This window comes from Diplotaxodon limnothrissa, linkage group LG15 (genome assembly GCF_057381915.1).
Source record: "Diplotaxodon limnothrissa isolate DT_005_m linkage group LG15, D_limnothrissa_male_GT1.1, whole genome shotgun sequence".
In the NCBI taxonomy this organism is placed as follows: Eukaryota; Metazoa; Chordata; class Actinopteri; order Cichliformes; family Cichlidae; genus Diplotaxodon; species Diplotaxodon limnothrissa.
Window position 1 is genome coordinate 18,100,612 of NC_140610.1, and position 22,798 is coordinate 18,123,409.

Sequence of the window (22,798 nt, forward strand, 5' to 3'; positions counted from 1 at the left end):
AGTACAAACATTAACGCAGGCAGGAAACCCACACCGCATAAGTGAGCGTAGATAAGCATAGATCACAACACTGACAGACTGAAACACAGGGCTTAAATACACAGAGGGAGTAATCAGGGAATGGGCAACAGGAGGGAGACACAGCTGGGACAAATCAGAACTGACGAGACAAGGGGAAGCAAAACCAGACACATTAACATGAGACATGGACTTTCAAAGTAAAACAGGAAACATAACACAGACTCACAGGCAAGCACTATAACAAAGGGAACAGAGACGTGGGACCAGGGCAGACACAGACACTGACTGGACGTGGGGATACTGCAGACAGGGGAGACAGCAACTATGGAACACAGACAGAAAACCAGAACACTAAAACTCTAACCAAACCCCAGAGAACCTAAACTAAGAATAATCCTAAAACCCATAAAGCAAAGCTAGAATATAATGAAATAACAAAATCAAAGAACCAAAAACACAAAACACTGGGTCGACGACCCAAGGACCCTAACAATGTATGCTGAAGTTCAGCCTTGCAGAGCTGGCTTTAGATTTAGCAATGTGAATGATATCATTATGATCATCACTAAGATTTATTAATTAATAATTGGACAACATTATTTATTTCAGGAGGACTATGATCAGGAACTCTTCAGACTGAGGTTGGACAAGGATGAAAATGTTGCACGTCTGGAGTTCAGTCTTGCTGAGCTGCAGAACAAACTCTCCCAGGTTGGGACCCACTGTAAAGGGGAACTTAAAGATATGGCTGTGTCTACAGCAGATGACTTTTTGCACAAATCATTTCGCACCGTCTGCATTCAAACCGACCGGGAGACATTTGTCAAAACTGCTCAGGATGAAGAAGGTTCCGGGAGAACCTGTACATGCTCTCAGCAGCAGAAGGTGGCCCCCAAAAAGTTGGACCTTGCTTCCATCAGCTTCGCCGGCAAGATCGAAGGCACACTGTCCTCCTCCTCTTCACTTGTAACTCCTTGTAGCTCAAAACAACCACCAGCTCCTTCTCAGACAGCATCACCAGCTAAATCAGATGTTTTTCCTTCTCCTCCTCCTCCTCCTCCACCTCCACTACCTCCACCATGTTCGTCTCCACCTATTAACTACATGCAGCCATCAAATGACCTGCCACTACCCCCACCTCCACCTCCTCCACCCACGCCAGGGTTATCGCTCCCTCCACCTCCTCCAGCATTGGGTCTTGGAGTTGATAAACCTCCCAGGAAACCGGCAGTGGAGCCTTCCCGACCCATGAAGCCTCTTTACTGGAACAGAATCCAGATCCAGGACAACGAGTAGGTCCACTCAAGAAGTGTGTAAGAGCATATTGAAAGTCTGTACTCCTTAAACATTTACGACAGGCTGCCTGCCACCTGAAATGTGTGGCACCAATTTCACCCACAATAGTTCTGGCACAAAAATCCCTCTATATACAGAATATGGCAGAACTGCAAATCTTATGGCAGCCCAAGTTCCCAGGACAACTCGCCCCACATCTAACTGGTCCACCCCGGCAACTTTACAAGCAGGTAGCTCAGTGAGCTTACGCAGTAAGCAAAACACTGTAGGAAGACTATTCAGGAGAAACCCCCATACACAAAACTCCGTGGCCAACTTTTATAGACAAGACCATCCAGGCAAAACAGCAGTTCTGAGAACAGGCCATGAGTTTTATGTCATAATCAGCCCACAGAGCTGATCTGCACAGTCCCTGAGCAGTCTGAAACTGATACGTTTTACTGCCGTTTCCTCCTCACGGCTGGAAATTATTGGCCGGCCACGTTATAAACGGAATTGTGGGTGAGGTACGATCAAGGGGACATCCAGCCTGTCTGTAGCTGCTGTAAAACACGATCAAATTACCTGGGTTGACTCCACAAGTTGCAAACAGCCAGAATCATTATGTTCTGGAGATTACATCATTTTATTGTCTAACTGCAGTTTTCGAGAGAAAGAGCCGTCCTGAAACTCATCACCCTTCGATAGCTCAGTTGGTAGAGCGGAGGACTGTAGGTGTATCTAGTGGAGATCCTTAGGTCGCTGGTTCGAATCCGGCTCGAAGGAGTGTTGTGTTTTCACCAAATAAAAGGAAGCGCGCTCGTGCGCAAACAGCTATTCCACTACACCTCTTAATAGGACCTCATAAATACTGACTGGATTTTTATATTGAATCATAATAAATTAATGAATCCTGCTTTATTGCTTAGATGGCCTCATATCAGCAACTTGATGTTTTTGTTGTTTTTTTCTTCGTTTTTTAAACAGACTGTTTTGCTCTCTCCCGCAGTAACAACACATTATGGAATATTCTGGAAGAGCCAAACTTAATTGATGCCAGTGAGTTTGAAGATCTCTTTGCTAAAACCACCACACAGACAAAGAGGAAACCGCTGTCAGAGACTTATGAGAAAAAAGCAAAGCCTAAGAAGGTAAGAAATTAACGTCTGTCATCATGTTATCATTTATTCATCTTGTGAATCCCTTAGCTATTGCTAAAGAAAATGTAGGCTGCAATACTTAATGGCATGTGTCCACTAGAGGGGGGTAATGCATCATGGTTTACAGACTCCTCCACATCATGGCTCTTAATACTATGATTTTAAAGCAAGAGGAAAGTACAAACCAAGTGACATTAGTGAAATATAAGAAGGAAGTGAAGCATTTAAACAAGAGAAAATGGAAACGCTGGTATGAAATGCTAGGCTCTCTATTCAGGACTCACTAATGGTTTCTACTGGTAAGGTGGTCATGGTAACCATGTTTGTGTGTGTTTTAGATCATTAAACTGTTGGATGGTAAACGCTCTCAGGCTGTGGGCATCCTCATATCAAGCCTCCACCTTGAGATGAAAGATATTCAGCAAGGTGAGGTCATTTCACTCCTTCATTGTACTGCAAGGAAACAACGTTTTGTTTCTACACTGATAACAGGCAAAACTGGACTCTATCATGATCCAATTAAAAAAAAAAAAAAGGTGAATTGAATTTCATTGTTTTTAACAGAATCGTCGTGCTCATGAACTTGCAATGCCAACTGGAAAGCATCTGATTGGTAATGGTTTCATGTTCAGCATGACAATGATCCCAAGCAAACTGCCAGTGCAGTAAAAGTATAACTGAATAGAAGCACACAATACAGCACTATCAGTCATGGATTGGCCTCCTCAGAGCCCGGACTGGCCATCCACGCATTGTCCCACCAGTGACATTGCCTGCCAGCTATCAATGGGAATTCTTGTCAGAGAATCGCTGCACCTATTTTTCACATTTTCTGAGCCAAATATAAAGAAATGAAGGGTGACTCAAGACTTTTACGCAGAACTGTAAAATAACAATAAAATCAAAACAGTTTTCTAGTAAAATATAAAAGATGGCAAAATGCAATAACCAGTCAAAATGTAAAACATGTAACAGGCATATTATTTAAAGTATATTTTGCTTATAAAGGATAGGTGCTTACACACATTGGTGCTGCTGCCTGTCTTGAACAATCTTGCATAAGGGATTTTAAATTTCACAAGTCCTTTCTCTGAGATAAATAAAGGTTAACAAAATAAATAAATATATCTTCAAATTTTTACCGTCTTGTGGTGGAAACCCTCTGGAACAGCGTTTAGATTCTCATCTCTGTTAAATCCTCAAAGTGCATGTAATCATCTTTTCCATCACATGAGAGATAGATTACAGTAGGTCACTAAACTAGCTGGGTTTCCCAGCCAGTCTGAGAATTTGAACCTGCAGTAAACATTCAGGTAACCACAGCTCCCTGAACATAAACCTTGGTTGGACTTTAATCGCGGCGTCACAGAGAATGTACCCTGTATTTCACTCTGAATATGAGCTGGGGGTGAATTTGAAGCAGGATTAGTGGCCCAAACGCTCACCACAATGTCAGCAAGACGGGCAATATGCATTTCTAATCCAAAACTGAAAAATCTTTGGAGCAAACAGTAGACTGTCTTTCAGGAAGAGGAGCATGAAAGCCAATTTTTGTCAATGCATTTTATTTATTTATTTTTTTGTATTTCCATGGATACGTTTATGATATCATATGTATTGATTATCCATCATTGATACAGAAGAGCAACTTTAGAAAAGCATTGTCACTTCCCTTCGCAATCTTTAGAATTTGTCTGGTTGAGTGTGTTAAAATGTGAGTACTATGATAAATTTCTCTACTCTTGCCCGCTGAACTTTGACATAAGTCAAAATGCGCGATCACTATTGTTTCAGCAATAAATGATCAATACTAGGAGGAATATTGTGAATGAAGCCTAGTAAGCATTTCTTCCTTTGCAGTATACTGTCTTCTGATCAGTTTCTAACCATATAGACATGTTATTTCTATTTTACTGCTAGTGGAAGGTATATATATATATATATATATATATATATATATATATATATATATATATATATATATATATATATATATACACACATACATATATATATACACACATACATATATATATACACATACATACATATATATATATATATATATATATATATATATATATATATATATATATATATATATATGTATGTATGTGTATATATATATATATATATGTATATATATATATATATATATATATATATATATATATATATATATATATATATATATATGTATATGTATATATATATGTATATATATATGTATATATATATATATGTATATATATATATATATATATGTATATATATATATATATATACATATATGTATATATATATATATATATATATATGTATATATATATATATATACATATATATATATATATATATATATATATATATATATATATATATATATATATATATATATATATATATATATATATATATATATATATATACATATACATATATATATAATGTTCTGAGTTGGATCTGACAATATATGAATCACAGCTTTTTTTAAATCTCTCTCCCTTCTCTGTGTATTTTTACTTCTAGCTGTACTGACAGTGGATCACTCTGTGGTGGACCTGGAGACCATTGAAGCGCTGTATGAAAATGTACGCATTTAGGCACGTAATTGTGTGAGACAATTGTGTACAACGATGAACCTTTAATTTAGAAGTTGCTATCAATTTGGCAGAGAGCACTGCCGGAGGAGCTGGAGAGGATCAGGAAACACTACGAGACGTCAGAAGAAGAGGATGTTAAGCTGCTGGACAAACCTGAGCAGTGAGTGCCTCAGCAGATGTTTAGAGAGCACAGCAGTAATTGATTGTATTTGTGGACTAAATAGACAAATACCAGACCTTCTGATTTGACAGTTCTAACAGGGATGGGTAATGTCATTGCATTGTGGACTCTCAGTGTTTATGTGATTGTGCTCCAGGTTCCTGTATGAACTATCTCAGATTCCAGACTTCGCAGGCAGAGCTCGCTGTGTCATCTTCCAGTCAGCCTTCATCGATGGGATCACCTCAATTCAACGCAAGCTCAACACTGTCTTCCATGTCTGTAAGGTGAGCTAAGCACGTGACGTTCATTGAAGGTGGCCAGTAAATAATGTGACATGGAGTGGCGTGAACCCCAGTCTTGAAAAAAACTGTTGATTATCTAGGCTCTGCTGGAGAGCGACAGTGTCAGCAAGGTGATGGGACTGGTGTTGGCTCTTGGGAACCACATGAATGGAGGAAGCAGGATTAGAGGCCAGGCTGACGGCTTTGGCCTGGAAATCCTTCCAAAACTCAAAGATGTAAAGAGCAGGGTAAGGCCTTGATACCTACGGAGTCACTGTGGCTCTTTTGCCTGCCTTTCAGAACAGAGCACAGGAAGTGTGCCAAGTGTTTGGCCTGAGATTGTAATCTAACACGAGGATGAGGGAAAGTAGGTGTGAAATACATCATAATAAAGAACCTGCAGTGGTATAGGTGGAGGGGAAAGTAGAATAGTCAGACTTGATTCGATAAAGTGCCGTTATTATCGTCTATCACAGTGATAAGTGTGATAAGGATTTGGCTTCAAAAGCCAGTGAAATCAGGGTGTGTGAAAAACAATACTTATTACTGAAAGAAATTTAAATTAAGAGTAATAGAAATTTGTTTGTTGCATTTACTGAAACCCCAACTCCTGATACCTTTTAAAAAGGTGTGCTCTGTTGCCATATTTGTGTATGTGTTCAGATAAAGCATCTGTTCCTGGGAGAATATTTGGTATTGTACTTAAAAGAACAGAACAAAGAAGAAGATTTGAACTCATAAGCTTAACCTCAGCAGCATCTGCCAATGACAAAACTAGAATGTGTAGCTTGAGACCAAACTCTAGGTAAAAGAGTCCATTACATTCATCGTTCATCCAGCTTTCATGTTGTCCTTCCATTTCTTCTCAGGACAATCGCATCAACCTGGTGGATTATGTGGTGTCATATTACTTGCACAATGTGGACAAGGTACTTTAAAAAAAATATGCAATTGAAAAAATAAATGTAGTAGCCTAAATGAGCACTCAAAGCACACCACACACACATTCATACAGTGCTAAGGGTTCAGTATCTTGCCCATGGGTGCTTCAGCATGCATGACCTTCCAGCTGGTGGATGACCTCCTCTATCTCCTGAGCCACAGCTGCCCTTATTGTAGATTAGCATGCTTAAAATGGAACTACCTTCATAGAAATTGATGTGTTTGTGTTGTATTCTTATGAAAATTGGCTATATTAGACAATAAAACACAGGTTTGGACTCGTCCTTCAGCTGGGAATCACCTAACTCAGCATCACACACACTGCATCCACAGATGTAATGCATTTCTAAAATGTTTTCACCTTCCAGAATGCAGGCACAGAGAAGAGTATGTTCCCTCTTCCTGAACCGCAGGACATCTTCCTGGCAGCGCAGGTCAAGTTTGTTGACCTCGACAGAGATCTGAGACATCTTGGACGAGATCTGACAAGTACGTGACGTTACCATACCATCTCCTGTTCTCTGAGTTTTTGAAAAGAAGAATAACAAACAGACTCAGTCCCCTTTTCTCAGTTAATATTATTAGATGGTTGCACACATTCCAGACAGATGGCAAGCTTCCATGTGACTGGGGTGACCAGGAGTATTCTCAACTTGTGGTCATTTTGTTGTGTGCTTTTGTTTGAAAAAATCAGCCAGTGTAACTCTGTCAGTGTGATTTTCTGATACTTTCCAGAGGTTCCCACAGACCAAACTTTGGCTCAGTCTGGCATCGTTTTTCCACAGACATCCCCCTCCCACCTTCACTACCCTGGTTTCCCATCACTGGCCCCAGCCATTGAGTAGCTGTTTATACTTAAGGCCAACGGCTTTCCTCTGTGAGCAAACTCATGTTAGTGAAAGCTCAAGAACAAAAGACTTCCTCTTGTCTTTCTAATCCTTTTTTGCGTGTTCTTTTCACTGCCTAAGTGTGCGCATATGACGCCATTCAGCCTGCCGCTCAGTTAAAAGTCATTCTGAGGACAATGCTTACTGTGCATGAGTATGATTATGAGTGAGTTCATTGTTGTGTCCCTACGTATGCATGTGATTTTGCATGCATTTTGTTGAATGCGTGTTTATGTGCATGTATTCTGAGACTAGCAGGAGTCTTGCTGCTGATACTGGCCTGGCGCCTTTCAGATCCAGCTTCTAATCCTTAGCCCATCAGATCTCCCATCGTTGTTGCTTTGTGCCCCTGTCGCCAGTGCAGGGAGACCGTAGCTTCCCACTTATGTAATCTCCAGACCCCTAGTATCTCTGGTATCTTTGCAGAAATGCACGGATCCTTAACCTGTATCACCTGGGCTCCAGTGTGGCCCCCAGATGTGTGCCACAGATAGCTTTCTTTACCTCTCAACACAGCTTTGTCTTATCGCACTGTCTACCCAAACCACCGTGCAATCTGGTTTGCCTGTCGCAGGTTCCTTTTGTTCTGCCTGTTTGAACTGCCCTCATGCCTGGTTTGAGGCTTTGCTTTTGTCATTCGTCACTCTCCCTCTGTTTTCTGTTTGGCTGGTATGAAATCTTTCTGTTTGTTGTGGTTAAACTTCTCTTAAGTCATCCATGTTGAGACTATATTGCATTTACATGGGTTATTCATTGGGAAGTTCATTCAAATTATTAATAAAGCTAACTAGCTATGCAGATTTGGATTTATATCTGTAGTTGGGTTTTTAAAACTACACATTGTGTACCCTTCTTGGGCCTTAAATTTTCTTGTGTCTGTTACAGTGGCAATAAAAGTAGTTTATTGAGCCACAGAGTTGCAAAAGGTTTTTTTTTTTGTTTAGTTGTTTTTTATTGTATATCAGTCATGGTTTCAGCCATGCTAGCAGTCTGTGTCTGTGCTGGTCCATGCTATTTCACCTACAGGTAGATGCATATATTTTTGCACAAGCATTCATGGTCCTAAGTGATTTCTCGACTCTGGTGATTTCTTGGTTTTCCTTAATAACAACTCAAAACTGTCCGATTTGTTATTGCTGAATTTGGTACACCTTTTTATATTCTCCACACAGTTTATTATATCAAATTACAATTTTTTTTATTTTTTTAGTTTTGGCTTAGTGCTTATATACTTGTATATGCCATGCACACAGTGATCAAGAGCTATCCATGATGTTTCACATGATACAACCACTGCCTGCGAGGGGGAAAAGAATATTCCCGGACTGGTTGCTGTAGGTTGCTGGCAGTTGTTTTGTGAAATCTGTCATAAAGAGGCTGCTGCACCAACAAATGCATGTGCCACTTTTATTTTGAAAGTAAATGTTCTCGGTTTCCACTTTTCACAGTTTCACTGCTGCTTGGAGAGCTGGTGAGTGTTTGAAGGTAAATTGCAAACTCTGGGCAACCAATCACGGCAGATGTCTGCTCGGGTTTTCTTCCTGTGAAATAGGAGTTTTTCCTTCCCACTGTTGCCAATTGCCTGCTCCTAGAGGGTCATTTGATTGTAGGCATTTTTTTCTATATTACTGTAGGGTCTTTACTTTACAATATAAAAGCTGATGTTCTAATGTGGTGTGATACTTTTTAAAATCCCTATAAACCTTGAGTGGACAAACAATAGAAATTAAACTCTTTAAATAATAAATACATTTTTTTTAAAAAGACGGAGACTCTACAGTACGCAGCGATAGCATCTCTTCCACAATGTAGCCTGCAATAATGTTTTTAAGCTCACCTTCAGACGCTTTCTGTGCTGCTGAAGTAAAATCACCTTTTGCCTGCTTAGCAGGAGTTGCCGCGGTGTTATCCATGGATGATGAACAAGAATCACTCAGAAGTGTTCGTCTATGCTCTCGTGTCAGGCGCTTCAGTAGATTACTCCTGCTATTAACAGCGGCCGATAGTTTTTTCTCCCCAGGACATAGCTTACATATTACTGTAATATTCTTGTCTGCTTGTTTCAGAAAAGTGAAGAGATGGGAATATTTCCATTTCATAAAGCAGCCACTCGCTTCAGCCGAGTCCGACATCTTCCGCTTTAGAATACAACTATGCAGCAAACTGGTGGGAAATGACGTACAGCTGCACTACAGCGATGTTAAAGCGGCAGAATTTACTTTTACGTTTAGAAGATAAATTATTGAAATTAAATAATGATATTCAGCGAGTTTAATTATTTTACAATGTAATGCAAGTACATTGTAAGTAACTGTAATTAAAATACCTAAAAATGAACAGTATTTAGTTACTCTACTTTTTCAGTGGAAAAGTAATTTAATTACAGTAACGCGTTACTTAGTAACGCATTACACCCAACACTGCTAGCAACCAAAACTATCTAAAGAAGGTTTTTGCCTCGGACAGGAAATACACACTCAGTGAAACGTGTTGCCAGAAGGTCACTGACTGGTCTGTGGGTCTTTTTTACTGGGTCTTTAGCAAACAATTTCCAGGCTAGTGCCATCAGCCTCCAGCAACCACTTGCCAACCGGTCAAGGATTTTCCGCTCATTACCAGTAGCCTGTGTGACTGTGGCTATATTCACCAGTGACTTGTCCAGAATTGTGGAGAAAAGATAAAATCATGTGGTTAGTAGTCATGTGTTTGCAAAACTTCAATACATCTAGCACAAAGTACTCACAAAGCTGTAGGTGTAGCTACTAGTGTTGTCTTGTTTTGTGAGCAATGGCAGTGGAGCCATCACTTTAAGACCTTAGCTCAAATAAATAAGAAAAAAGGAAGGATAAAACAAGGACAATGTTCAAATTTCATATTTGCTTGTCTTGTTCCAAAGTAAAGAACACTGTTAAAAATGTCACTTGAACCAGTCCTATATAAACTACCCCCCTACAGAAGTAATGGTGTAATTTGAGAGATGAATAATTCTAGCATATCATCACAAAATACTGTCAACCTCCTTAAGAAAGCATTTATCCCTCACTATGAATCAAAATCATTGTTTCAGTGCAGTTTGTGTAATTGCAGTCTCACATTTGAAGTCAGCTATATTTACATGAAGGTCCATAACTCTCTTCAGTCTGAAATAAGCAAACGTCTGTCAGGCCCAAAAGGCAGACAGAAGAAAGAAAGGCTCCCCACACAATGCAAAGAGAGGGAGATACGTGCCTCTACAGTTTACACAAACCCGAATGAAAACAGTATTCTTTTGTAATCTTATCTGAAAGATGTTGATCGAGCATCGGGGTGGGGGTGGGGTTGGTTCAGCCTATATTATGACTGGCTCCACAGACTGGCTCCTGTGATCCACTGATTGGACACAGCAACGTGGAGCCGCAGACTGGAAGGGGAAAAGGGAGAGAGAGAGGAGCAGTCGCCATCTCTGGACGAATCTCAACTAGTGATATCTGAAGAGGAAGCGGCGTAGATAACCTCACGCTGGGGTACAGGTGGACCTAGTTCAACCCAGAGCTCGTCCTTCTCTATGTGAATCTGCACGTCTGACAGAGACCTTATAAAGAAAAGACATGACACTTGAAGAATCCTTCATTTAAATCTGTGGGAGAATTGAGCAATAGCCGAGGTTGTTGTAGATGTTGGGGTAAAAAAGGCATTTTATCAGATTTAACTGCTGGTTCTATAAATCCATTTTATGTCTTTGTAAAGTATTCTGTTATTGATTATTGACCATGTCAAATAATTGTAGCACTGAGAATTTTCTTACATACAGCTAAAACAGTAATGACACAAAATGAGGTGGAAAAGTCAATGAAGTCATATAATTATACATAAATGAAGAACCCCGGAGAACCCTATTGAAAGGTCTTAATTACTTATTTTGTAGTATTAAAAACATCATTAAAACTGACAAAACCCAATACTAGCTTTACAATACTGCCAATTCAGACGAGTGTGTCCAATATTTAAACTTGGAAACAAATAAACAAATATAGGATAGTTTTTTAAGGCAGAAATTACAAATCTGGAATGCATCTGAGCATCTTCTGGTTTCAGACAAAAGATGGTGGCATAAAGGTCACCTTTAAACGTGTTTGTTGTCTTATTCTCTTCTTATGGTTATTTTAAACAAGCCGTAAATTGTTACAAAGAGAAGAAGAAAGAAATGTTCTTCATAGCTTCAATCTTCTCCAGGCTCTTATCTGAAATTTTGTCTAAATATTGAAAGTGTAATGCTTCCTGAATTTTGTCATCATTGTGTTCTTTTCAGGGTGCGAGAAAGACGTACAGAAGGTTTGCTCTGACTCTCCTGAAGAATACCTGCAGCCATTTAAAGACAAGATGGAGGCTTTTGTGCTCAGTGGTGAGGAGTTACCATTCATTTAATGTGTTATGTAAAAACATCAATGAGATACAGTCATATTAAAAAAAGAGTGCGCCCACAGTGCTTCCACAGGAACTAAGAGGGTATTTAGCAGCCAGATACAGCGAATAAAATATGGTTGATTAATTGATCCCTATAAAAGTCGAGGTTCTGGTAGTTTCCTCGACTGGGTCATTCAGGCGTGTTGACACAATGCTATAATCTTCCCAGGGTTGGGCAAAACCCAAGACCTCTGGAACAATGTCCTTTAGACAGATGAGACCAAAGTGGAGATGTTTGGTCACAATGCACAGTGCAGCATGTGGCAGAAAGCAAAGACAGCACAAACAGCAGTCACATCAGCTGCAAGAGAAAACGAGACACATTCATATAAACAAATGCCCACAAGGCTCAATCAACAGAAACAGTGTTGTAAAGAAGTGTGGGCCAGAATTCCTCTATATGACTTTATCATTAAGAGAATGAGACCTGTAGTTACTGTTGCTAAAGGTGGTGCTACAAGCTATTGAATTATGGAGTCTACTTAGTTTTTGTTTCCCATGACATTTTTTGTAATGATTATTCCAGCAAGGAAATTAAATGTTGCGCACATCTTTTGAAATATGATTGAGAAGTACGGTCACATACACGCTGAATATTTGACATTATGAGCTCAGTTTTAAAAGCGTTAAAATCTTTTGAAAGACAGATTTTTGTTGTTTTGAATATCCTCCAAGCTCCGTGCAGCTTCTACTGCAATTAACATGTAATTGCCTGCTTGCACTTAAAAAACTGACTGCTCTTCTTCACATTCTTAATTATCCTCAATTATTTCCCCATAACCCCTACTCATGAGCAGATTATTAGATAGCCATACTGTCGACAGACATGTAAAAGTCCCCCCAGCCCTCATAGAAAAGCAAGAGTCATTGCTTCAAAGAGATATCTTTGCACCTGTTTTCTGTTTGCTGTTGATTCTTTTTTTTTTTTAAAGTAATTTGTCATTCAATCAAGACATGTCTTTCCTTGCCTCTTATAAATGTAGTCTTTGTGTCTTTAGTAGCCTGAAAATTACCAATGGAGTGTCTTTGGTATTTGTATGTGAGGGAGACAGAATGAATTCAGAGTACAGCCTAGACACTCAGATAGGGATCAGACAGATTTGGCAATGGCTGAGACACACAGGCACTGGGCCTTCTATGGAGCTCTTTCACTGCAAAAAAAGTTAACTCTTATGAGCTGAGGAATTCCATGTTGTGTAAAATGTTTATAGTGACCCATTTCACATTTGAGTATTCAGTGAATACTTAATAATTCTTCTTGTGAGCGTCATCTTTTTTCCTCTCCACCCAGTAACAAAGGTATCACAATCAAGCTTCAAAATCAGTGTCTTTAAGAGAGCCGCCTATTCAGATCATCATCTTTTGTCTATTGTCTCCCATTTGTTTTATTTGTTCTAAAACTACACCAGACAATTGGACTGCATGCAGGATCTTTTTCCAAGACTTTATCTTTTGTTCTAAGATTTGAAGTTTATCCTCCTGCATTCTCTTCCTCTTAGATAAATATAGATGTGAATTAAACCACAAGAGTTTAAAAAAAGTCTTCAAACAAGAACTGGAATTTGGGTTTTATGAGAGGGTGTGTCTTTATTTACAAATTTCATTAGTGGGTAATTTCTGTAGCTTTTTAAAATTGATTTTTTTTTTATTGTTCTGGGTCTGAAGGAGACTTCCAAAACATTACAGAGAGACAGACACAGATAACAAGTAGCCTACCTGTTATTTGACATAATGGCATAATAGCAAGAATGGCTCCATTGACTGCATAATTGGTGTTTTAAGACCAAATGGTTGTCTGGCTCCATTAGACAAGGTCATCATCATACAAGAGGATCTTATTGTGTAACTATGAATAATTAGATTCACAGACTTTCCATAAAGTTTAAAATTAATCTGTTTTTTTTTTTTTTTTGGAAAGTCTTGCAAAAACTAAACTTTTTACCGGCACACTTTTTTAACAGCACGAAAAGAGCACGCTGAAGCTTCTTATCAGATGATGACTGTACGAAAAAGGTAGGAAAATTAAGTTGTTCATTCATGTGCAGCATGCAGGTCTCTATCTGAATTTGGCTCCTAGAGCTATTTGCAGTTCATCCATTCATAATATTGTGTCTATTTTTATCACTTTCCCATTTTCCCTCCCTTTTTTTCTTTTTATTATCTTGCAACTCTTTTTTTTTTTGCCATTTTAGTTATTCCCGTTGTTTTCCATTTCTTTTAGCTACGTTGTGACTCTTTGTTATCATATCTCTTTTTGTCTTTTTTTCATGTCTATAAATATTTTCGTAGTAACAGGCCAAACATCATACCAACTAAATGGTAAAAGTCTGTTAAAGTTATAGAAGTGTAATAACAGGTATTACTGAAACAAAGTGCTGAGGAGGACAAAGCAGAGGACCTGGGTTATGTTTTTAGATGAGAGGAGACACAAACACTAAGATAAAATAAAATTTTGATCTTGATTTTTTTAAATACTTGTTTTCAGTTTCGAGGACTTGATCCTGTACTTTGGGGTAATGCCTAAGACGGGGGAGACGGAGGTGACAGCTGGCTATTTCTTCATGCTCTGGTTTGAGTTTTCTGCCGACTTCAAGACCAGGTGGAAAAGGGAGAACAAGAATATCTCTAAAGAGAGGTAAGTAATAGCTGTGTGTGTGTATGTGTGTGTGTCACCCTTTGTAAACAGGTTCACAAAAACCACCTCAAGGGGAATCACTAAATTAAAAACTAAAGAAATATAATCCTCTAATAAAGACCTTACCGATACCCTGTGTGGGAAAACAATGTGTTTGTCTTCACTTAATTATTGCAACATAAGAATGAAACATAACAATTATATCTAATATTAGAAAACTGTTATGAATCCTTTTAGCTCTTTATTAGTCTTTTTTAACATTTAACCAATCCAACATTAATCTGACACAAAAGGCAAATATCTCTCAGTGACATCAGTAAAGGTGATATTGTTTATATATTAGCTGGCATCAGTGTTTATCCAACGTATAGGTGCATCTGTAACTGCTGGCTTAAAGAGTATTTTGCACATTTCTATTTCTCTACTTTACGTTTTGCTGCATATTTATAGAATAGCTTGGCCTCATTGTGGTTCTCTGGAGTGTTTTCATTTACTAAATGCTTCACTTTGCAGGTTAAAAGAGGCTCAGCAGTCAGTGAAGAGGATTACCGGAGAGAAGAAGGTGGAGACGAGAAAGACCAACCCCAGCAGCCTGGTAAGACTGGAATCAGTTGATTTACTGAGGAAGCAAAAAGATTTGCCTTAGATGACATTTGTGGAATTAGGCCTTAAATGTGAAAAACAGATCAACTCATACCAACTCAGGAATTCTCTTGCAAAGTTACTTTTTTAGCATTGCTGCTTTTATCGACTTAATAGAAAATCTTTTTGGAAATTTCTTCTTTTCTCAGTCCAGTCTAAATTTGCTCCCAACAGAAAGAGCGACTGCGTCAGAAAGAAGCCAGCATATCTTCAACTTAAAGAAACCAAAAAAAATTGTTTATATCCAAATCATTCTAACCACCGGATTATGTCCTCACAAAGCTGGATCCAACAGGATGTGAGCAAGGGTACCAAACATGCATGGTCCTTGAAAAATGTAGTTTATTTATTTACTTGTATTTACTTGTATTTGTTAAGTGGAAGATTTATATTATAACCATATTATAACTTGTCATCTAACATATATTTAAGTTTTAAATATTAAAAAAAATCTTCTGTGCAATATTTAGACATAAGTAACAGCTTCAACTGTGTATAGACAGATACATTTTTGCATCAAATCTAAACTGTAAAATCAAATCTTTTACAATATTTTTCCACAAATAAAATCATTGCTCATAGAAAACTGTGATGCAATAGCTTGAATGCAGTTTTATTTACAAGTGCCATTACAATGAATGATACACAAATTATGCACAGCCATGAAATCAAGTGGCTTTTAGCAGTGCATGTATAAAAGTGTATGTCTCTAAAACCTTCAGCTCCATGTCCCACACAGTGGAAACAATGCAACCTCTGAAGTCATCTTATATTTTTGCACATCCATTAGCTTGTTGGGTTTTTTTTGTTTGTTTGTTTGTTTGGACAAATTTTGTCACTGGACTGCCGCAAACCAGCCTGCACCTCAACGGTTCGCATTGGCCTAAAACTTCCTGTCTGCAAGTGCATATGCCAACACATCCAAGTCTGTTTACACTCACAAAACTGCAAGCGGCGACTGATAATTGGCAGATGTTTGGTCATTGTGTGGTAAAGTTGTATTTGCAGGTCAAATTATCACCTTATACAGAACGTGACACATGAATCTCCCACTTAGCAGTGTGTACTGTCTTTTAGCAGATTTAGTGGTCAACTGTCTCTCCCCCCAAGCATGTTCCTCACTTTTCTATTCCAACTTATGCGCCTTTTAAGCAAAATAGACTCTCCCTTCTATATTTTTCACAGAAGACAATATTACTGGCCAGCATGTTTTAGTTTGTGGCTAATCCATATCGATAGTAGTGCAGCGGCACAGCTTTACGCGCTGGACTCGTTTCCTCTTAGTGCTGGGCGTCTGTCCCGGACAGAGGAGGGTGTATGTGACGGTGCTGAAGGCTTTGGGTTTGCAGGCCGAACAGGAGCGAAAGGCGTTTCCGTCCTGGTACTTGTTCCGCGGGATGTAAAAGGAGTTGCACTGTCCGTAGCAAAACCTGTTAATGATGGTGCGGCGAAGGCAGCCCTCCTCCTCTATGGTCTGCTTGAGCGGCTGTGTCTTACACCAGTCCAGCCGCAAGTATCTACGCTCAGTGACGTGCAGCGCTTCCTGGCTGGACTCCGGCACTTCGTATGTTGAGGTTACTGGCCCCGTTGCGCGAGAAATTAATCCAATAAGAGGGGGCTGTACACACGTCGACGATTCATTCGGGCTGTGTTTGTTTGGCTGTGGAAACGCGCTTTGAAAGCTCTGAGCTTTCGTATTATTCAGCGGGGTGAGTAGCAGTGCCAAAACGACTGCAAAGCTCTGCACTGAATGTGTCTGCATCGTTGAACCTGAAAGGAAAACGGAACAAAAGTTAAGTCCTCGATGGAAAGGAATTTACGCACAACTTTTACGCACACATAAAGCACCATAGAAGCAAGCAGTGGATAATTTTATACACAAGTTATATATATATTATACACATTTCAGAACCAATATCTGTTAAGTGGAGTTACCTGTTTTTTTGGTTTTTTGTTTTTTTTTTTTTAACTCCTAGCGTGAAAACAATTATCCAGTCAGCATGCGTGTCTTCTAGAGGTCCGCCGTCCTCAGTTGTGGTTTTATGGATTACACAGTGAGGAGATATCCAATTTTGAGTTTCTCCAGAACACGCCCCCAAACCCATATCCACTCCATCCTGCCTGTCTGTGAATGCAAATCAAAATCCTCTTCCAAACTTTGTTGATGCAGATAAACAGTTTATTTGATTTAACAGAACACAACCATTTAGACAAGATGAAGCAACCCAGTGAATAAATACTGAACATGCTATAGTGAAAGTATTGCACCATCATCCTTTGAATGGCAAAGTAAGACTTTTACCAGAATTACTGGCAAGTATTTGATTGGAAATAGAAATACACTTCTTACACAAGACACCAAAGTAATTCGTCACATACAAAATGAATTTGTATTAATAAACCAATCTCTGTACATCCAAGAAAAACTTTGATATAACATTCGTTCAGATCAATATATATTTATACAAAGTATTGTTATGATAGAGGGATAGATATACTGTACACTGTCAGATCAGTATTTACCAGCATATATTCTATTATTTTGGGGTTGATTTAGGGTTAATTCTCTGGCAATGTGGTAGTGTGTTACATCTCTTAAAAATAAGAAAAGAAGCAAACAGTTGGTATAAATGAACTGAGATCTCCTTTCCCCCCTATAAAGAGCCCAGATCTTCAGTGTTTTAATAAATACAGTATGACAGATATCATGGCAGGCTGATCTTTTTTCATTCCTATATCTCACTTGTGAGTATTTCTGCTAAGAGACAGAGTTGTTTCAGGGAAAACCTATTTTATTGCCAAGGCAAGATTTCAAACTACCAACCAAAAATAGCTTTTCAATCTTTAAAAAAAGAAAAGAACAAGGTCCATTGTAATTGCTGTTTGCAAAGCTCTGAGATCAAGAAATAAACATTTTTTTAAAACCAAAAGACAACTTGACAGATCCCATGTTTTTGCAATACAATCAAACAAAGCATTTACAAAACACACACAAAGACCCACTGACTGTTAACCAAAATGCTTAAATTATTAAAACCTTTTATCTGACAGTATGTTGTAATATTGCAGTGGGTATTGCAGGAGTTTAGGTTGTGGATTTGCTGGCAGCGGGGACAGAAGGTCCGTCTTCCTCCTCTTCCTCTGAGAAGTGAGGAACTGATTTTTTGGCAACGACATTGTCCAACCTCTGGCCCAATAAATATGGGTTGACACTCTGTGGACACAAGCATAAAACTGTTTGTACACAAACTTATAAACATGTCTATAAGTTGCATGCATCTGATTAAATTCAACAGAAATTCAAAGTGTGACTCTTGGCTTAACTCCCACCAGGGGTTAAACTCAGTGCAGAGTGCTCAGTTTTGTGATTTCTCAGACACAATCCCACACAGGAAAAGCAAAAAGACAACCAAGAAATAGTATACCCGTTTTCTTCTCTTTGGTCCACCCTTCAGTTTTTGGTACAAAAGTTCCTTGTTCTGAAAACAAAAGAATAAAAAAGCAGATTTCAGATCTAAAATCATGTATTCATTTGTTACGCTCAACAAATTGTTTGAATGCTCCTTTTAGGGAATAAAAACAGTGTTCTCAGTGGGTAACTTCCTCAGACCAGACATATCAGAGGACAAACTGGGAAATGGATCCATGCTAATTACAAGAAACTTTTATCTGATCTTTCAAATAACAGAAGTCTTGACTTTTTGTTTCTGCGGTTAGAAATGCAGCAGAACCCCAGAATCCACAAGTATGAGTACTGTTGCAATGTTGCCATCTCCGATGGCAAAAAATGGCTTATATAAGCCTCTTTTGGCAAACAGCTGACACTGATGGCCTTTTTCTGACCTTGGAAAATTGACATGAACCTCAAATGGTAAAAAAGCAAATATGGTCCAAATACCTCAAATTAATTAGAAGCCATGTTTGGCAGGTAAGATGATGCAGTTGGCAATCTGTAGTCTGTACTTTACCTTAAAGTGGCCCATGTGGTTAATAGTGAATAACACCCAAATATGTGAAGCAATATGGAAAAAGCTGACTGAGAATTCCAGCTGCGCACAAAGAAATGCCAAGTGATGATTCAATCAAGAGGGCTTTCCATTATTTCCAATCTTTGTTATTTTAACGTAACTGTCTGCAGTATCTACCAAAACTAAAACTGGGAAAATATTTGATTTTGCAAGTTTGCACCTTACAAAGAAATGAATAGCTTCTCGTTTTTATGGTAGTTTGATTTTAATGCATCCAACCTGGCCCGTGGAGATGTGGATTGCGATCGATTAATGATTGCTTGAAAACCTCGAGGGGTTTCTCTGTATTGTTGTACCGTCTTGACCTTACAATATAAAGCACCTTGAGGCAACTGTTGTTGTGATTTGCTCCTGATCATGATGACTCTGGTGTTCCAAATGCACATTTATTTGATCTCCTGCTGAAAAATATTTATGCAGTATTACTACTTTGTTGCTTTACTCTCTTTCATTTCATTATGAGGTAAATCTTTCTGTGTTCTGGACTTCTTCTGGCTATCAAATAATCTGAGACTCTGGGCAGTAGAATAAATTAAAATCAATAAATCAAAATAAACCAAGTAATTAGTCCATAATTAAATTAATCGATTCCTGGGTCCTGTTTTGTACTCACCCACTTTGCCAGGGCAGGGTAATCATGTTCTGGGTCAAACAGGTGCTGGTGTTTTTGAAACTCTCTGCTGAACTCAGCTGTGTCAGGAGCATTTTCCAAACATCCATCTGCTGCTGTGTATGCAATAAATAGGTAGCAGAGAGGGAGTCACTTTTTTCTGTTCATTAGGCAAGCCATGTGTGTTCTGGAAAAGGCTAGCAGTGAATCAGAAAGCGATTAATGCACTTATTTATGTCATTACTTCCTTAAAGGCCAAAAAGAAGATGGAAAAACTATGCATATTCTTAAAAACAGCATTAATAGCAACATTTTCCATTAGCCCCATAAAAGGCCTGTGTTGATTCTGCAGAAATGAGTGTTTTTTTAAAAATACTCTGCACAGGGGAAGAATTCCTACCTGTCTTTCCCAGGGGACAGGGGTTTGGTGGGTCTGGGTAGCTGTGGTCATCACTGAAATCTTTGGGAACATTGTCCCCTGTGAGCTCTGCCACAATGTTGGGGATGTTTCCATAGGGGCCTAGATGCTGCAGTCCCTCATGGGCACCACCTGGTGGGGAAATCAGACACTACAGTCTCCACAAAATCATAAATGCAGCGTTACATGTCTTCCAAGTCCAAATAGCTTTGTTTACCAGGGGGGCAGCACAGAACTGTGGTCCCCCTTCCTTTCATGATCCAAATCTTTCGTACATTTTTGATTGCTTTTGAATGAATAACTGAGCTGTCATCACGATAGCAGGCAAGGAACTGTTCATATAATGTTGTATTATCAACTCTTGTATTATTCTAGGGTCTATACCTTACACAATAAAGTGCCTTGAGGGAACAGTTGTTGTGATTTGGCACCATATAAATAAAATTGAATTGAACTGAATAAGATTGTTAATAAAAATCTATGATGTGCCTGTAAGTCTGCACAGTTTGAAATCTCCACACATTTTAAACATTTATTTCTCAACATACGGTAGTCTTTATCGCATCATCTTGCTCAGTGTCTGCTACACAGAATGAAGCATACAGGATCAAGATTAGCCTCTTAACTTGCTTGCAGCCTAATACTGTTCTTAGTCTTTTTAGTACTCAACTATATCAGCGGTCAGAGGTCAAGGCAAACCATAATAACTGTGAATGTGATTATACTGATAACTGTGAGCAATTATAAACATAAAGCAAGTTTACAATTAACCTTATATGATATTATGGCCATTTTTTGTTAGTGTTCTTTTAATGTCATCAGAAAGAAAAGACTGATGGTTTTGCAGATTGTTTTTTAATTGTGCTAAGTTGTGGTGGGTTATTTCATAGACAGAGTCACATCTGACACCACTTTACTGCCTTAAACAACTACTGATAGCTAAACCATTCATAGACTCGTCTCTCTTTTTGTTAACAGCTCACTGAGTGCGTGTCCTCTCCCTCTCCACTTCTTCCTTCTTGTCCATTAGCTACCACTTTGATAGAATAAATTAGCTGTAGAGTATGGTGTGGACTAAACCACTTGGCTTCATTTGTAAAGGGTGAAAAACTGCAAATAAAAACAAACTTTTAATTTTAGGCTTTGCAAGGATCCCTCCTGCCACTTTTCCAGCTATGATGGCCCTAATGTTTATATCCGTTGGGTTTAAGCATTCAGTATTTTTCTGGTCTCAAGGGGATATGAAAATCTGTTACCCATTTTACCCATCCATAAGTCAATATTTCAGGTTATCTGAAAATTTCAAGATTTCCTCAAGTTTAGATTTTATTAGATTTTATCCACAAGATGAAAATTTGAAGAAAAAAATAAAAAATACAGAGTTAAGACAGATGAAGTGGTGGGGAATATTGCCTCCAATATTCTTAAACTAGAAGATCCTTCATAAATCTCTATAACATACCCTGTATGCTCTGAGGCCCAACAATGTTGGTAGCCTGGTGTGCAGGATACTCCACCCTGGGCCGAGCAATGCCGAGCTGCTCCATGACACCGTGCAGGAGGCGCTGGATGTCGGCCTCAGACACCTGGTCAGCCGTACGGGGACTGCGGGCTGGAGCTCTGCCGAGCTGTAGGCACAGCAGGAGGCTGAGTAACGATAACCGCACCGCCGAGCCCATTTTCGTTATCTACAGGGAGAAACACACACACACACACAGTAGCTCACAGATGTTTATTCGTGTGCAAACACGGATGAATTTCCTGTTATAAACATATACGCAATTATTTGTGGATAAAGATCCATAATACGACAAAATCGCCTGAATTGAATGTCATTGTGGGCAAAACAAACAACAAGGCATCATGTGGTCCGTAAAATGAATAAATCTTTGATGCGCCACTTACTCTGTAAACAGAGTCATTAAGGCCGTTGTGAAAAGCCTATAAATAGCTCCCCATCAACCAAAAACGGCTTCACTTATAATGAAACTCAATATAAACATGTAATTACATAGATTTTTATTTATTGTTGTTACAAAGGAATCGCGAAGGATCAAAAATCAGATTTCTGCATTTTCCCCTTACCTTGTTTGCGTTTAAGGAGGGAGACCTGCTGAGGGAGACCTCCGTCAAGTCGTCCACAAAGAAAACGCACATTTCCGGATCTTCAAAATAAAGCTTTACAAACGCGGAGGAACAAAAAGCCAAACACAGATTTTCGTCTAAATTCACTCTGTCCCAAGTTGATTCACCAGCGTTCTGCGCATTATTCGTTTATGGGCAGCGTTTGGTGAAAAATTTTTATTTTCCGTCTCGTTTTGTTTTGAAGAGTTGATTTCTGATGTCTTCATACGTGTACATTTTACAACCTTGCATCCGTCTCGTTTCACGGTTCAGATGCAGTTGCCAGGAAACAGCAAATCCACTTTTCCCATTGGCTATGACAAAGTGCCATTTACTCTTCGGGAGCGCTACACTGACGCTACAAATCCGAGCCCAAATGCATTTTTCCCCATTTAGTAGTGGCTACTCCGTTTTCCATGTTCTTATATTTCAGAATAATTTCTTTTTTAACAATAAAGAAAGGAAATGGGACTCCTCAAAACTGGGTTTGGCTATAATACACAGAAAATTTAATAAAATTGACTTTAGGAAAGGAGAGAGACTAAAAATATATCTTTATTTAATGA

General features: G+C 38.8%; 3 protein-coding genes and 1 non-coding gene across 4 annotated transcripts in view; 2 read left to right on the forward strand and 2 right to left on the reverse strand.

The window, feature by feature from the left end:
- fmn1 (formin 1) overlaps nt 1-15,354 on the forward strand; it is a 28,672-nt gene extending 13,318 nt beyond the window's left edge. Inside the window, exons 6-19 of the mRNA XM_085372154.1 lie at nt 631-1,313; nt 2,306-2,447; nt 2,795-2,882; nt 4,986-5,047; nt 5,131-5,219; nt 5,377-5,506; nt 5,605-5,751; nt 6,373-6,432; nt 6,814-6,934; nt 11,621-11,713; nt 13,737-13,788; nt 14,261-14,410; nt 14,924-15,005; nt 15,202-15,354. Coding sequence (XP_085228280.1) covers nt 631-1,313; nt 2,306-2,447; nt 2,795-2,882; nt 4,986-5,047; nt 5,131-5,219; nt 5,377-5,506; nt 5,605-5,751; nt 6,373-6,432; nt 6,814-6,934; nt 11,621-11,713; nt 13,737-13,788; nt 14,261-14,410; nt 14,924-15,005; nt 15,202-15,354 — 2,052 coding nt within the window. The remainder of the gene's footprint in view (nt 1-630; nt 1,314-2,305; nt 2,448-2,794; nt 2,883-4,985; nt 5,048-5,130; nt 5,220-5,376; nt 5,507-5,604; nt 5,752-6,372; nt 6,433-6,813; nt 6,935-11,620; nt 11,714-13,736; nt 13,789-14,260; nt 14,411-14,923; nt 15,006-15,201) is intronic.
- Nucleotides 1,995-2,082, forward strand: trnay-gua (transfer RNA tyrosine (anticodon GUA)). Its single transcript is given in 2 exon segments — nt 1,995-2,031; nt 2,047-2,082. It is a non-coding gene; the product is annotated as a tRNA-Tyr (tRNA).
- Nucleotides 15,355-16,274: 920 nt separating the features above from the next.
- On the reverse strand, nt 16,275-16,814 carry LOC146617364 (gremlin-1-like). Its single transcript, XM_085372979.1, has one exon. It carries the CDS (start codon nt 16,812-16,814, stop codon nt 16,275-16,277), a length of 540 nt encoding a protein of 179 aa, XP_085229105.1.
- A 1,323-nt stretch (nt 16,815-18,137) lies between these two features.
- scg5 (secretogranin V) lies at nt 18,138-21,796 on the reverse strand. The gene is made up of 5 exons (XM_085373167.1): nt 21,571-21,796; nt 20,091-20,240; nt 19,694-19,806; nt 18,478-18,531; nt 18,138-18,266 (listed from the first exon to the last, which is right to left on the reverse strand). Exons 1-5 carry the CDS (start codon nt 21,785-21,787, stop codon nt 18,138-18,140), a joined length of 663 nt encoding a protein of 220 aa, XP_085229293.1. The 5' UTR covers nt 21,788-21,796.
- Nucleotides 21,797-22,798: the final 1,002 nt, after the last annotated feature.

Bases quoted from the DNA above. Each gene is read 5' to 3' on its own strand.
- LOC146617364 (XM_085372979.1), bottom strand. From the start codon at position 16,814: ATGCAGACACATTCAGTGCAGAGCTTTGCAGTCGTTTTGGCACTGCTA.
- scg5 (XM_085373167.1), bottom strand. From the start codon at position 21,787: ATGGGCTCGGCGGTGCGGTTATCGTTACTCAGCCTCCTGCTGTGCCTA. The intron at 19,807-20,090 runs GTAGGAATTCTT...TTGCATACACAG, and splicing joins CTGTCCCCTGGGAAAGACAG to CAGCAGATGGATGTTTGGAA. The intron at 18,267-18,477 runs GTATACTATTTC...TTGTGTCCACAG, and splicing joins GACCAAAGAGAAGAAAACGG to AGTGTCAACCCATATTTATT.